This window comes from Ranitomeya imitator, chromosome 5 (assembly GCF_032444005.1).
Source record: "Ranitomeya imitator isolate aRanImi1 chromosome 5, aRanImi1.pri, whole genome shotgun sequence".
NCBI lineage: Eukaryota > Metazoa > Chordata > Amphibia > Anura > Dendrobatidae > Ranitomeya > Ranitomeya imitator.
Genome location: NC_091286.1, coordinates 569,443,754 through 569,457,537, shown reverse-complemented (window position 1 = coordinate 569,457,537; position 13,784 = coordinate 569,443,754). Strand labels below are relative to the sequence as shown.

The window sequence follows — 13,784 nt, the reverse complement described above, 5'->3', positions numbered from 1 at the left end:
TGTATGCAGAAGAACTCGGAAAAGGAAAGCAAACATACAAAGAAGTAACCTGGGAGCTGTTGTCCCGGCATAACTACAGCCTCACATGTCACCAAATGTTCAGTAAAATGAGACCTGGCAGCAGCTCAGACAAACCCTATCATTAGATCTGCCAGAGACGTAATAAGACTTTTCTGTTTACACAGCATCAACTGGTATTTTGTCGAGTTTTACTACTTTTGCTCATAAACAGTACTATACATGTACACATTATTATTATAGATGACCAGCAACAACACTTTAAAGGCCGGTCCAGAATTTCTGATGAGGAGCTATGAATCACAGCGCATTTATTGTCCATTATACAGCTAATTACAAGCGAACACTAGTAAATTCAGTAAGCCAATAAACATTATGATGGAGACTTCACCATTGCTGCATGTCAAGAATTCCAATCATGTTTTAACAAATATTAATAATCCAGAAAGTTTTGACTTTTTTTTTAGTTTTTTTACTGACAATTTGTAGAGGGTTCAATTACAGCTCCATGCACTCAATATCATGCTCTGTATGGCACCACATTACAGGAATATTCTAGTCTAGAAGCAATAATGGAACATGCTCACACATGAACGCACTGGCGAACAATGACAGAAAAGGGCCCCTGGGCAAGAACAGTACATGGGCCCTCTGCGTTCCCGTAGCTCATCATAATGCACACCTCTAGCTGTTTTGGAGATGGTAGATGCCCCCTTTCCTCTCGGGCCCCTGTGCGGAAGCACAGTTTGCACCAATGGTATGTCCGCCTCTGCACGAAGGCATAATAGGGCCACCTAACCTCTGAGTGCATAGTATAATGGCTACTATGGCTCAAAGGGTGACTATCCTGGTATATATATATATATATATATATATATATATATATATATATATACAGATGTTTCAGTATGTAAAGCATGCCTGTTTTTTTTTTTAAAATGCTCATCTAAAGTGAGTGATTACCCCAAAGGCCTCCTAATGTTGCATATCTATGGTTCCCGGTATGGACTGACATTCACTGGCTGTCAGGGTATGCTGGCAGCTGTAGGTGTATGTCAGTGGGAGAGCTGCTAGATGGAGACTCCCAGCTAATAAATACATAATATAGGAGCAATCAATATCCTGCATAAGCGAAAAGACTTTACAATGTGACACTGAAGTTCTGGGTTTACATCTAACCAGCGAGATCTCATACTTTCTCTCTCGTGTGGGTTCCCTCCAATTTGCCCCCATACGCCCAAAAATTTGCCAGTTGTCAGTTGTCTTCCTACAATATTGGTACTAATTCTTGCATATGTAAAATTAGATTGTGAGCCAGAGTGGCAGAGATTCATATGAGCACAACTTTCCATGTCGGCGCTATAGGCATAAATCAAAATGTCCCATCGGGACTCTTCCGGCATTGTACACAGAAGTTTACATAGGTGTAACACTTTGGAAATAAATATAACATCTGCCCGACTGATATTACAATATTGTATTGTAGTAAAACTATTCTGCACACACTGTAGCCCCACACCTCAGCCAACAATCCATCCATCCACCTCCCTTTCTTTAATTCAGGGTGCAGTAAAATATCAGACTATTTTTGGATTTACCCTAAGCTTAAATTAAACCTACAAATTGTCGCCCTTCTACTCCTCCCTTAGAATAAATGATCGTTTTGATTGTGTGTGATAGAGGTAGTGCCAGAGGCAATGCGGTGTCCCGCACGTGTTACCTACATAGTTCGGCACCATAGACATCGTTAAAATCTATAGGATTCCTATTACAACTGAATTACGACAAATAAACAATGTAAATATATAAAAAGGTAAGTTCTTGGATGGAAATAAGGATCTTGAATGGTACAGATTAAACTTTTCGAGCACAAAACTAAGCCCCAGTGATTAGATTACACCAATTATTAAGCATTAACCCCAGGAGAACATTTTTCTGCGTTCCACCGGACAGAGCCTTGACATTCACTTGCGGGGAAGAAACATTCTTTACATAGCTAGAAGTGGATTGAGCTTACCTTGAAGAAGCTTCGAAGAAAGTACATTACGCTGAACATTTCGGAAACTTTATAAAAATGTCCCAAACTTCAGATTACAGGATGTAATTATTCTCGTCCCACCGCGGTCTCTTAGGTGGCATGCATTCTTGTTGCTATTTTCGACAGTCTTAGCACCAGCGAAGATTGTAAGCTACGCCAGAAGCTTATGTTAAGGAGCTGAATAACAATTAGGGTTTATCTGTGCGCTGCTCGACTGTACGACAGTACAAACAGGTTTGTTCACAGTCCGCAGGCTGGGGGAATGTCTACTAGGCATGCTCCAAGATGTACCATTGTCTGCTCTGAATAAAGTGAGAGTGCTCGGCCAGTTCACTGGCAACTATTGAGGCTAGACTGAAATTTACATCTCTTTTCTCACTCCCATCATGAATTGTGCTACTTGGAAACAAAAACTAAGGGAAGATGACATCATTTACAAACTGAATGAGAATCGCTCATATGCGCTCCATTAGCAATTATAATAATGAATACAGTTGTAAATTGATCTGAGATTTATTGTCTGGTGGTGACGGCTGGTTTTCAGTTGGGGAATGACTGTTGTACTAAATTATTTTGATTCATTATTTTTGGGGGCTTTTTTTTTTTATTCCTTTTTTTCACAATTGAAAGTCTTTGATGTTTATATCCATTCATCCAAAGCAGATGATGTCATTGTGAGCCGTTATAATTAGTTTTCATAAAGAATCTTTTTAAGGTTAAGTTCCCACCATGAGTTTTTTTCTCCTCGTTGTGTACTTTTATGCAGAGAAAACTTTGTCTTTGTCTTTGTCTCATCTTTGTCTACATGCTCATGATGAGCTTTTGCTGCATTTTGAACATTGCATATTTTACAGCAAGCATCTTACAGTTCCAGCAAAGTGGATGGGATTTATAGAGATCGCCTTCTCACTGTGCTTCTATTTTGCACCTACCTTTACACTGCAAGATAACCATGAACGAATGTTGTTAAAAATGCTCATCTTGCAGTGTAAACAGTCTGATGATCACGTCCTATCTTAAAGCGCAGGGGATGCAGCCATGTGGCTCTGTGTGGTTGTTTGGCAAATTGACTACCAGCTCCATAAGCGGGAAGGTAGAAAACAGAAGCTCTGAAAAATGAAAGAAACCATACAAATTAAGCCAACATAGAGTAACTTGAAAGACAGAAAGTGTATAAAAGCAGAGCTAAAAACAAAGCTGCACATATATATGTATGGTGAAAATAAAAACATGAAAAGGTTTTCATTTTTTTCAAGTGTTCCTCATCTATAGACGCAGGTGACAGTAGAAACTCCTTCCTGTTGGAAGTAGCAATGGAAACAACAGTTAAGAATATATGAGAAAGAACATGAAACCTGAGCATTTTCTCAATTACATAAGATTGTGCAACAATGGTCATTTAGCCTCTATACATGGGATAGATGATAAATGTCTGATTTCTATGGGTCCCACTGCAGGGAATATCATTTTTCACAAAAATGGTGATGTCAGTCCCTCATTACTCTTCATTGATCTGCATTATTTTGAAGTTTAAATCAATGAGCGAGCGCACTGATGATCCATTCAATGACTATGGGAACGACTACAGAGATTGTTATGTAAGAGGGTGGACAAGGAGTCCTGTTTTCCTCAAGTGTGCTAAAAAGCCATATTGTGTGATTAAAATGTATGCATATTATAAAAAATATTTTATCCCTATGGCTGGTGTGTGTTTCAGGTTCCTGCAGGGTTAACTGCAAGGCTGTCCCCAGGGAGTGGAGAAGGGCGGCCCTACAGGGGAACAGGGGAACCAGTGGAAAGGTTTTAGGGATATAGGAAGTGCTTAGTAAGATTTGAGTAGTCTGAATGTTGGAGAGGAGGTGAAAGGCAGAAGACAGGTTCATCAGTTGCGGAACTACAAAGCTCGGTATTGAAAGACGCTAGTTACAGAGGCAGCAGGACATCTCAGACCAGTGGGGACCCCTCCAGAAAGTAAAGGTTATCAGTCTGGGAAACGTATGGTCCAGCAGAAAAGGTGGACCTTAGGAAAAAGTAGCGCCCTGCTTTGAGTACTGAAACATAGGGAAAGACTCCTGGTACTAGGGCAATAACGATAGACGTAGACCCGTAGAACCCTACAACTAAGATAATGCAGGCAAATCCAACCTCTTCCCATGCCCTGTGGTACCTGTTGCCGAGAACAAAATGCAAACTGTAACTCTGGGAATGGAGCCAGTGTATTGTGTGGAAGATGGAGAAGGAGAATGAATAACATGTTATCCCCTGTTCACCAGTTTGGCCATGTATGAAATGTATATTGTTTTTAACCCCTTCAATCCTCAAGCCTCTTTTCACCTTCATGACCAGGCCAAATTTTACAATTCTGACCAGTGTCACTTTATCGGGAACGCTTTAACAGATCCCACTCATTCTGAGATTGTTTTCTCGTAACATATTGTACTTCATGATAGCGGTAAAATTTGTTCGATATGACTTGCTTTTGCTTGAGAAAAAAATGGAAATTTAGAGAAAATTTTGGAAATTTTTCAATTTTCAAACTTTTAATTTTGATACCATTAAACCAGAGAGATATGTCTCACAAAATAGGTAATAAATAACATTTCCCACATATCTACTTTACATCACCACAATTTTTAGAAACATCAATTTTTTTTTTTTTTTGTATAAATCAGGTTTATTGAAGCAAATAAACAATACAAACAATAGTACAATGCTGAAACAATTGTTAAACTCAGCGGGTTACAGCCCGTAGATCGTATAAAAAGAGAGAGTCTCAGCAGATATTAAATGTAGTTGGCCACTGCCAACAATAACACTTTCAAATTAGTAATGATATTCTTCACAGTTGAAACTAATAAGCAGCATCAAAGGCACTCAAGCATTACTAGCTATATTAATCCTTTGTGTTAGTATATAATGTCACTAGATATAAAAAGTAAGTAAAAGTAAAAAGAATTAAAGAAACGGAAAGAGGAGGAAATAAGAAGAAGAAAAGAAAAAAAAAAAAAAAAAAGGGGGAGGGGGGGGGAGAGGAGGGGAAAGGAAGGCGGGTGAAGGTAAGAGGGTACACTAGGTGTGAGGAGTGCGACACCCCTCCCGGACCGATCTCAAGCCCCACGTAAAGGAGAGAAGAACATTGGGTCATCAACATTGGCTCTAGGCCACAACAGCAAGTCTGAGGATATGGGTCGCTACCGTTACACGAGCGCTCCCAGATCGGCTCCAGATATGAATTAGGACCTGGACAACCATGCATCCAATTCTGGGGTCTCCCTGAATACAATCCATGAAGCCCAAGTGTTAAAAAATTTCATCGAGTTCCCCATGGATTCACTTATCAATTGTTCCATTCTGAAAATGTTGTTAAGCTCCACAACAAAGTCGGAACCTGAGGGGTAACGATCCTGCTTCCAGTATCTAGGAATTAAATTTCTGGCAGCTGTAAGAAAATGTCTGAGAAGACTCCTCTTAAAACCAGATATCGACAAGTCACACAGAGACAAGAGGGCTAGTTCCACTGTGGGTTGTATTTTGCGAAAGGATAATTTGTTATGGAGATCGAAAACCAGCATCCAGAATTTCTTTATGGGTGGACAATCCCACCAGATATGGACATAAGTCCCTTTTTCTGATGAGCACCTCCAACAAGTATCCGGTATCACCGGGAACATGGTGTGAACCTGGCAGGGGCATCTATACCACCTCGACAGAACCTTGTAACTCCTCTCCTGTGATACGGCCGACAGCGAAGTCCTAAAGGTGAACAGCAAAATCTTATCCCTTTCCTCTTGGGATAATGAGATCCCCAAGTCACTCTCCCATCTTGAGAAAAATGTTGGGAAGTCATGTGTTGGAGTTTGACTCTCCTGGAAAAGATTATATAAGAGGGACACCTTACGAGATGGGGGCTCCTCCGCGAGACAGATTTTCTCGAAAGGGGTCAACACCCCCATGGACTTGTTGAGTTTAAATGATGTGCCTATGAAGCTCTTTAGTTGTTCGTAAAAGAACCAAGAGCCCTCAGGAGGTTCCCCCCCCTGGTATACTTCGTATAGGGACTTAATACCTGTCTGATTTATGAAGTCAAATATAATGGGTTTTGAAGCTCTGTTTTTGCTCAGGAAATTTTCCCTACGAAGACCTGCGGGGAAGAAACATCAATTTTTTGTTAGGAAGTTAGAAGGGTTAAATTTGACCAGCAAGTTCTCATTTTTCCAACAAAATTTACAAAACCATTTTTTTAGGGACCCCATCACATTTGAAGTCACTTGAGGAGCCTACATGATAGAAAATTCCAAAATTGTACACTATTATAAAAACTGCACACCTCAACGTACTCATAACGACATTCAAGAAGTTTATTAACCCGTCAGGTGCTTCACAGGTATTAATGGAATCTGGAAGGAAAAATTTAACATTTAACTTTTTTCACAAAAATGTTACTTTAGACTCACATTTTTATTTTCACAAGGGTAACAGGAGAATATGGACTCCAAAGTTTGTTGTGCAATTTCTCCCGACTACGCTGATACCCAATATATTGGGGACAAATAATATTTGGGTGCACGGTAGGGCTCGGAATGGAGCTCAAAATTGGCTGGAATCACTTTTGATGCCATGTTGTGTTTAGAGAGCCCCTGATGTGCCTAAACAGTGGAAACCCCCAACAAGTGACCCCATTTTGGAAACTAGACCCCTCAAGGAATGTATCTAGATGTGTGGTGAGCACCTTGAACCACAGGTGCTTCACAAAAGTTTATAACGTAGAGCCGTGAAAATAAAAAATTACATTTTTTTCCACAAAAATGGTCAAATGGTTTGAGTCACAGTGTAAAGCTCAGAAGGGAAGAAGTGACATATTGGAGTTCAGATTCTACTGAAATGATTTGAGGGTGCCATTTCACATTGGCAGAGACCCTGAGATGCCAGATAAAAAGATAAAAAGAAACCCGCCCATAACTGAACACATTTTAAAAACTACCCCCCCCCCCTGAATTAATTCATATAGGGGTGCAGTGGTCATATTGACACCACATGTGCCTCACAGAATTTTATACTATTGATGAAGAAAGAGTAATTACATTTTTACTATTAGGCCGGAGTCACGCTACCGTAGAAAACGAGTGAGTGCTATGCAAGAAAACATCGCTTAGCACTCGGACCAGTGTTAATTTATGGGGCGGCTCACATCACCGTATTTTTTTTCAGGCGTATTCAACGTGCGTGTAAAAATCGCAGCATGCTGCGATTGTACCCGTTTATCATCTGAGACTCGCCAATGCAAGCCTATGGATTTCGAGAAAAACTCGGACGCCACACGGACCATTAGTGTAGTTTGCGACAAATACGCACACATTTTCCTGCTGACAGGAAAGTGCATCAGCCAAGAAAAGGAAGCTTAGCATGCAAATTTTCCTGGCAACATATTAAAAAGCCAGGAACACGCCTCCATGGATACCAGCAACATGGCTAGACATATTAATGTGGAAATGCTGGTTGTTCTGGTGCAGGAGAGGCCTGAAATATGGGACCAAGGCGACCTTCAATTATGCGGACCGCAATAGAACGGATGCAGCTTGGAGACGCATATGCTGCCAGATGTTCCCTAATTATGAGGAAAGTACACATGAGGTCCAGCAGGAAATTAGTAAAAACTTCACAATAGCAATTAAGTAAAAAGCTCCCCCCCCCCCCCCCTTCCCAAATAAGATAACATTATGCTACGTGATGTTCTTTGGAATATCTGGCATGTTGTTCCCTCTACACTTGGCAAGTTGAATGCAACTTTACACTGTAACTTATCTTTCTAAACACAAACAAGGTGACCATACTTTTAGTAATTTGCTGTGTCACTTTGCAGTGTCTGATGTCAAAAGACGGTGCCCCAGCAGCCATGATCAGTCAGGAGTGATGCAGCAGCCACTAAAAAGCACAATTATATATGTACTAGATGGTGGCCCGATTCTAACGCATCGGGTATTCTAGAATATGCATGTCCACGTAGTATATTGCACAGTTACGTAGTATATTGCCCAGCCCACGTAGTATATTGCCCAGCCACGTAGTATATTGCCCAGCCACATAGTATATTGCCCAGTCTATAGTATATTGCCCAGCCACAGCCACGTAGTATATTGCCCAACTACGTAGTATATTGCCCAGCCACGTAGTATATTGCCCAGCCACGTAGTATATTGCCCAGCCACGTAGTATATTGCCCAGCCACGTAGTATATTGCCCAACCACGTAGTATATTGCCCAGCCACGTAGTATATTGCCCAGCCACGTAGTATATTGCCCAGCCACGTAGTACTTTGCCTAGCCACGTAGTATATTGCCCAGCCACATAGTATATTGCCCAGTCACATAATATATTGCCCAGTCACGTAGTATATTGCCCAACCACGTAGTATATTGCCCAGCCACATAGTATATTGCCCAGCCACGAAGTATATTGCCCAGCCACGTAGTATTTTGCCTAGCCACGTAGTATATTGCACAGCCCACGTAGTATATTGCCGAGCCACGTAGTATATTGCCCAGCCACGTAGTATATTGCCCAGCCACGTAGTATATTGCCCAGCCACGTAGTATATTGCCCAGTGACGTAGTATATTGCCCAGTGACATAGTGTATTGCCTAGTGACATAGTATATTGCGCAGCCACGTAGTATATTGGCAAGTTATGAAGTATATTGCCCAGTCACGTAGTATATTGCACAGCCACATAGCATGTTGCCCAGTTACGTAGTTTATTGCCCAGGGGCATAGTATATCGCACAGCGACGTAGTATACAGCACAGAGCCTCGTAGTATATTGCCCAGTCACGTAGTATATTGCCCAGTTACATAGTATATTGCCCAGTTACGTAGCATAGTGCCCAGCCACGTAGTATGTTGCCCAGTTATGTAGTATATTGCCCAGGGACATAATATATCGCACAGCGACGTAGTATACAGCACAGAGCCACGTAGTATATTGCCCAGTTACGTAGTATATTGCCCAGTGACGTAGTATATTGCGCAGCCACCTAGTATATTGCCCAGTCACATAGTATATTGCCCAGCCACGTAGTATATTGCCCAGCCACATAGTATATTGCCCAGTGATGTAGTATATTACCCAGCCACGTAGTATATTGCCCAGCCACGTAGTATATTGCCCAGTGACGTAGTATATTGCCCAGTGACATAGTATATTGTCTAGCCACGTAGTATATTGCCCAGCCACATAGTATATTGCCCAGTGATGTAGTATATTGCCCAGTGACATAGTATATTGCCCAGCCACGTAGTATATTGCCCAGCCATGTAGTATATTGCCTAGTGACATAGTATCTTGCGCAGCCACGTAGTATATTGGCAAGTTACGTAGTATATTGCCCAGTCACGTAGTATATTGCACAGCCACGTAGTATGTTGCCCAGTTACGTAGTATATTGCCCAGGGACATAGTGTATTGCCTAGTGACATAGTATATTGCGCAGCCACGTAGTATATTGCACAGCCACGTAGCATGTTGCCCAGTTACGTAGTATATTGCCCAGGGACATAGTATATCGCACAGCGACGTAGTATACAGCACAGAGCCTCGTAGTATATTGCCCAGTCACGTAGTATATTGCCCAGTTACATAGTATATTGCCCAGTCACGTAGCATATTGCCCAGCCACGTAGTATGTTGCCCAGTTATGTAGTATATTGCCCAGGGACATAATATATCGCACAGCGACGTAGTATACAGCACAGAGCCTCGTAGTATATTGCCCAGTCACGTAGTATATTGCCCAGTCACATAGTATATTGCCCAGTCACGTAGTATATTGCCCAGCCACGTAGTATATTGCCCAGTTACGTAGTATATTGCCCAGTGACGTAGTATATCGCACCGCGACGTAGTATACAGCACAGAGCCACGTAGTATATTACCCAGTTACGTAGTATATTGCCCAGTGATGTAGTATATTGCGCAGCCACATAGTATATTGCCCAGCCACGTAGTATATTGCCCAGCCACGTAGTATATTGCCCAGTCACATAGTATATTGCCCAGCCACGTAGTATATTGCCCAGCCACGTAGTATATTGCCCAGCCACGTAGTATATTGCCCAGTTACGTAGTATATTGCCCAGTGACGTAGAATATCGCACAGCGACGTAGTATACATCACAAAGCCACGTAATATATTGCCCAGTGACGTAGTATATTGCCCAGTGACGTAGTATATTGCCCAGTGACGTAGTATACAGCACAGAGCCACGTAGTATATTGCACAGCGAAGTAGTATACAGCACAGAGCCACGTAGTATATCGGCCAGTCACGTAGTATATTGCCCAGCTACGTAGTATATTGCCCAGCCAGGTTTGTCACAGGTGAAAAAATAAAAAATAAACATATACTCACCTTTCCGAAGGCCCCTTGTAGTCCACGGCAGCTTGCAGTCCCAGGGTTGGTATCAGAGCGCAGGACCTGTGATGACGTCGTGTGTTGTGAATTCTGTGGCCAAGCTCCCTCCTGTGGTCGTGAGTGGTACTGCGGCTGGTTCTGTCTATAAGCTTCCTTTGGTGGATGAGAGTGGTACTGCGGCTTCTGAGTTTCCTTCCTCAGGTGATGAGGTGCTGCTCTATTTAACTCCACCTGGTGCTTTGATCCTGGCCTCCAGTCAATGTTCTAGTATTGGTCTTGCTTCCTCCTGGATCGTTCCTGTGGCCTCTCTATCCTGCATAAGCTAAGTTCTGCTTGTGTTATTTTTGTTTGCTATATTTTCTGTCCAGCTTGCTATATTGGTTTTTTCTTGCTTGCTGGAAGCTCTGAGACGCAGAGGGAGCACCTCCGTACCGTTAGTCGGTGCGGAGGGTCTTTTTGCCCCTCTGCGTGGTTGTTTGTAGGTTTTTGTGTTGACCGCAAAGCTATCTTTCCTATCCCTGGTCTATTCAGTAAGTCGGGCCTCACTTTGCTAAATCTATTTCATCTCTGTGTTTGTATTTCATCTTTACTCACAGTCATTATATGTGGGGGGCTGCCTTTTCCTTTGGGGAATTTCTCTGAGGCAAGGTAGGCTTATTTTTCTATCTTCAGGGCTAGTTAGTTTCTCAGGCTGTGCCGAGTTGCATAGGGAGCGTTAGGCGCAATCCACGGCTACCTCTAGTGTGGTGTGTTAGGATTAGGGATTGCGGTCAGCAGAGTTTCCACGTCTCAGAGCTTGTCCTATGTTTTTGGTAAATGTCAGGTCACCTTGTGTGCTCTGAACTTCAAGGTCCATTGTGGTTCTGAATTACCTGTTCATAACAGTACTGGAGGCCCAAAGTACTAATGCTTCTCAATAGAGGGAAAAGAGAAGTTCTGAGACCATTTTTTTTTCTTTGCACTGTGTTCTGTCTTTCTTTTCCCCTTTACATCAGGGTGGTTCAGAACACAGGTGTGGACATGGATATTCAGGGTCTGTCCTCTTTGATGGATAATCTCACTATAAGAGTACAGAACATTCAAGATTTAGTGGTTCAGAATCCTATGTTAGAACCTAAAATTCCTATTCCTGAGTTATTTTCTGGAGATAGAGCTAAGTTTTTGAATTTTAAAAATAATTGTAAACTGTTTCTGGCTTTGAAACCCCGCTCCTCTGGTGACCCAGTTCAACAAGTTAAAATCATTATTTCTTTATTACGTGGCGACCCTCAAGATTGGGCATTTTCCCTTGCGCCAGGAGATCCTGCATTATGTAATATTGATGCGTTTTTTCTGGCGCTCGGATTGCTGTACGACGAACCTAATTCAGTGGATCAGGCAGAGAAAAATTTGCTGGCTCTGTGTCAGGGTCAGGATGAGATAGAGATTTATTGTCAGAAGTTTAGAAAGGGGTCTGTGCTCACTCAATGGAATGAATGGGCGCTGGCGGCTATTTTCAGAAAGGGTCTCTCTGAAGCCCTTAAGGATGTCATGGTGGGATTTCCTATGCCTGCTGGTCTGAATGAGTCTATGTCTTTGGCCATTCAGATCGGTCGACGCTTGCGCGAGCGTAAATCTGTGCACCATTTGGCGGTATTATCTGAGCATAAACCTGAGCCTATGCAGTGCGATAGGACTTTGACCAGAGCTGAAAGGCAAGAACACAGACGTCAGAATGGGCTGTGTTTCTACTGTGGTGATTCCACTCATGCTATCTCCGATTGTCCTAAGCGCACTAAGCGGTTCGCTAGGTCTGCCACCATTGGTACGGTACAGTCGAAATTTCTTTTGTCCGTTACTTTGATCTGCTCTTTGTCTTCCTATGCTGTCATGGCATTTGTGGATTCAGGCGCTGCCCTGAATTTGATGGACTTGGAGTATGCTAGGCGCTGTAGGTTTGTCTTGGAGCCCTTGCAGTGTCCTATTCCATTGAGAGGAATTGATGCTACGCCTTTGGCCAAGAATAAGCCTCAGTATTGGACCCAGCTGACCATGTGCATGGCTCCTGCACACCAGGAGGATATTCGCTTTCTGGTGTTGCATAATCTGCATGATGTGGTCGTGTTGGGGTTGCCATGGCTACAAGTCCATAACCCAGTATTAGATTGGAAATCAATGTCTGTGTCCAGCTGGGGTTGTCAGGGGGTACATGGTGATGTTCCATTTCTGTCTATCTCATCATCCACCCCTTCTAAGGTCCCAGAGTTCTTGTCTGATTACCGGGATGTATTCGATGAGCCCAAGTCCAATGCCCTACCTCCGCATAGGGATTGTGATTGTGCTATCGATTTGATTCCTGGTAGTAAGTTTCCTAAGGGTCGACTGTTTAATTTATCTGTACCTGAGCACGCCGCTATGCGGAGTTACGTGAAGGAGTCTTTGGAGAAGGGTCATATTCGCCCGTCATCGTCGCCATTGGGAGCGGATTTCTTTTTTGTGGCCAAGAAGGATGGTTCGCTGAGACCTTGTATTGATTACCGCCTTCTAAATAAAATTACGGTCAAATTTCAGTACCCCTTGCCGCTGCTGTCTGATTTGTTTGCTCGGATTAAGGGGGCTGGTTGGTTCACCAAGATAGATCTTCGTGGTGCGTATAATCTTGTGCGTATCAAACGGGGCGATGAATGGAAAACAGCATTTAATACGCCCGAAGGCCATTTTGAGTACCTGGTTATGCCATTCGGACTTTCTAATGCTCCATCAGTGTTTCAGTCCTTTAGGCATGACATCTTCCGAGAGTACCTGGATAAATTCCTGATTGTATACTTGGATGATATTTTGGTCTTCTCGGATGATTGGGAGTCTCATGTGAAGCAGGTCAGAATGGTGTTCCAGGTCCTGTGTGCTAATTCTTTGTTTGTGAAGGGGTCAAAGTGTCTCTTTGGTGTTCAGAAGATTTCATTTTTGGGGTTCATTTTTTCTCCTTCTACTATCGAGATGGACCCTGTTAAAGTTCAGGCCATTTATGATTGGACTCAGCCAACATCTCTGAAGAGTCTGCAGAAGTTCCTGGGCTTTGCTAATTTTTATCGTTGCTTCATCGCTAATTTTTCTAGCATTGCTAAACCGTTGACTGATTTGACCAAGAAGGGTGCTGATGTGGTCAATTGGTCTTCTGCTGCTGTGGAAGCTTTTCAGGAGTTGAAGCGTCGTTTTTCTTCTGCCCCTGTGTTGTGCCAACCAGATGTTTCGCTTCCGTTCCAGTTCGAGGTTGATGCTTCCGAAATTGGAGCAGGGGCTGTTTTGTCGCAGAGAAGTTCTGATTGCTCGGTGATGAAACC

At 42.7% G+C, this 13,784-nt stretch overlaps 1 protein-coding gene across 1 annotated transcript in view; it reads right to left on the bottom strand.

The window, feature by feature from the left end:
• Positions 1–2,279, bottom strand: part of ARHGEF4 (Rho guanine nucleotide exchange factor 4) — a 261,133-nt gene extending 258,854 nt beyond the window's left edge. Inside the window, 1 exon segment of the mRNA XM_069727783.1 lies at positions 2,036–2,279. Coding sequence (XP_069583884.1) covers positions 2,036–2,074 — 39 coding nt within the window. The 5' untranslated portion in view covers positions 2,075–2,279.
• Between the last annotated feature and the right edge of the window lie 11,505 nt (positions 2,280–13,784).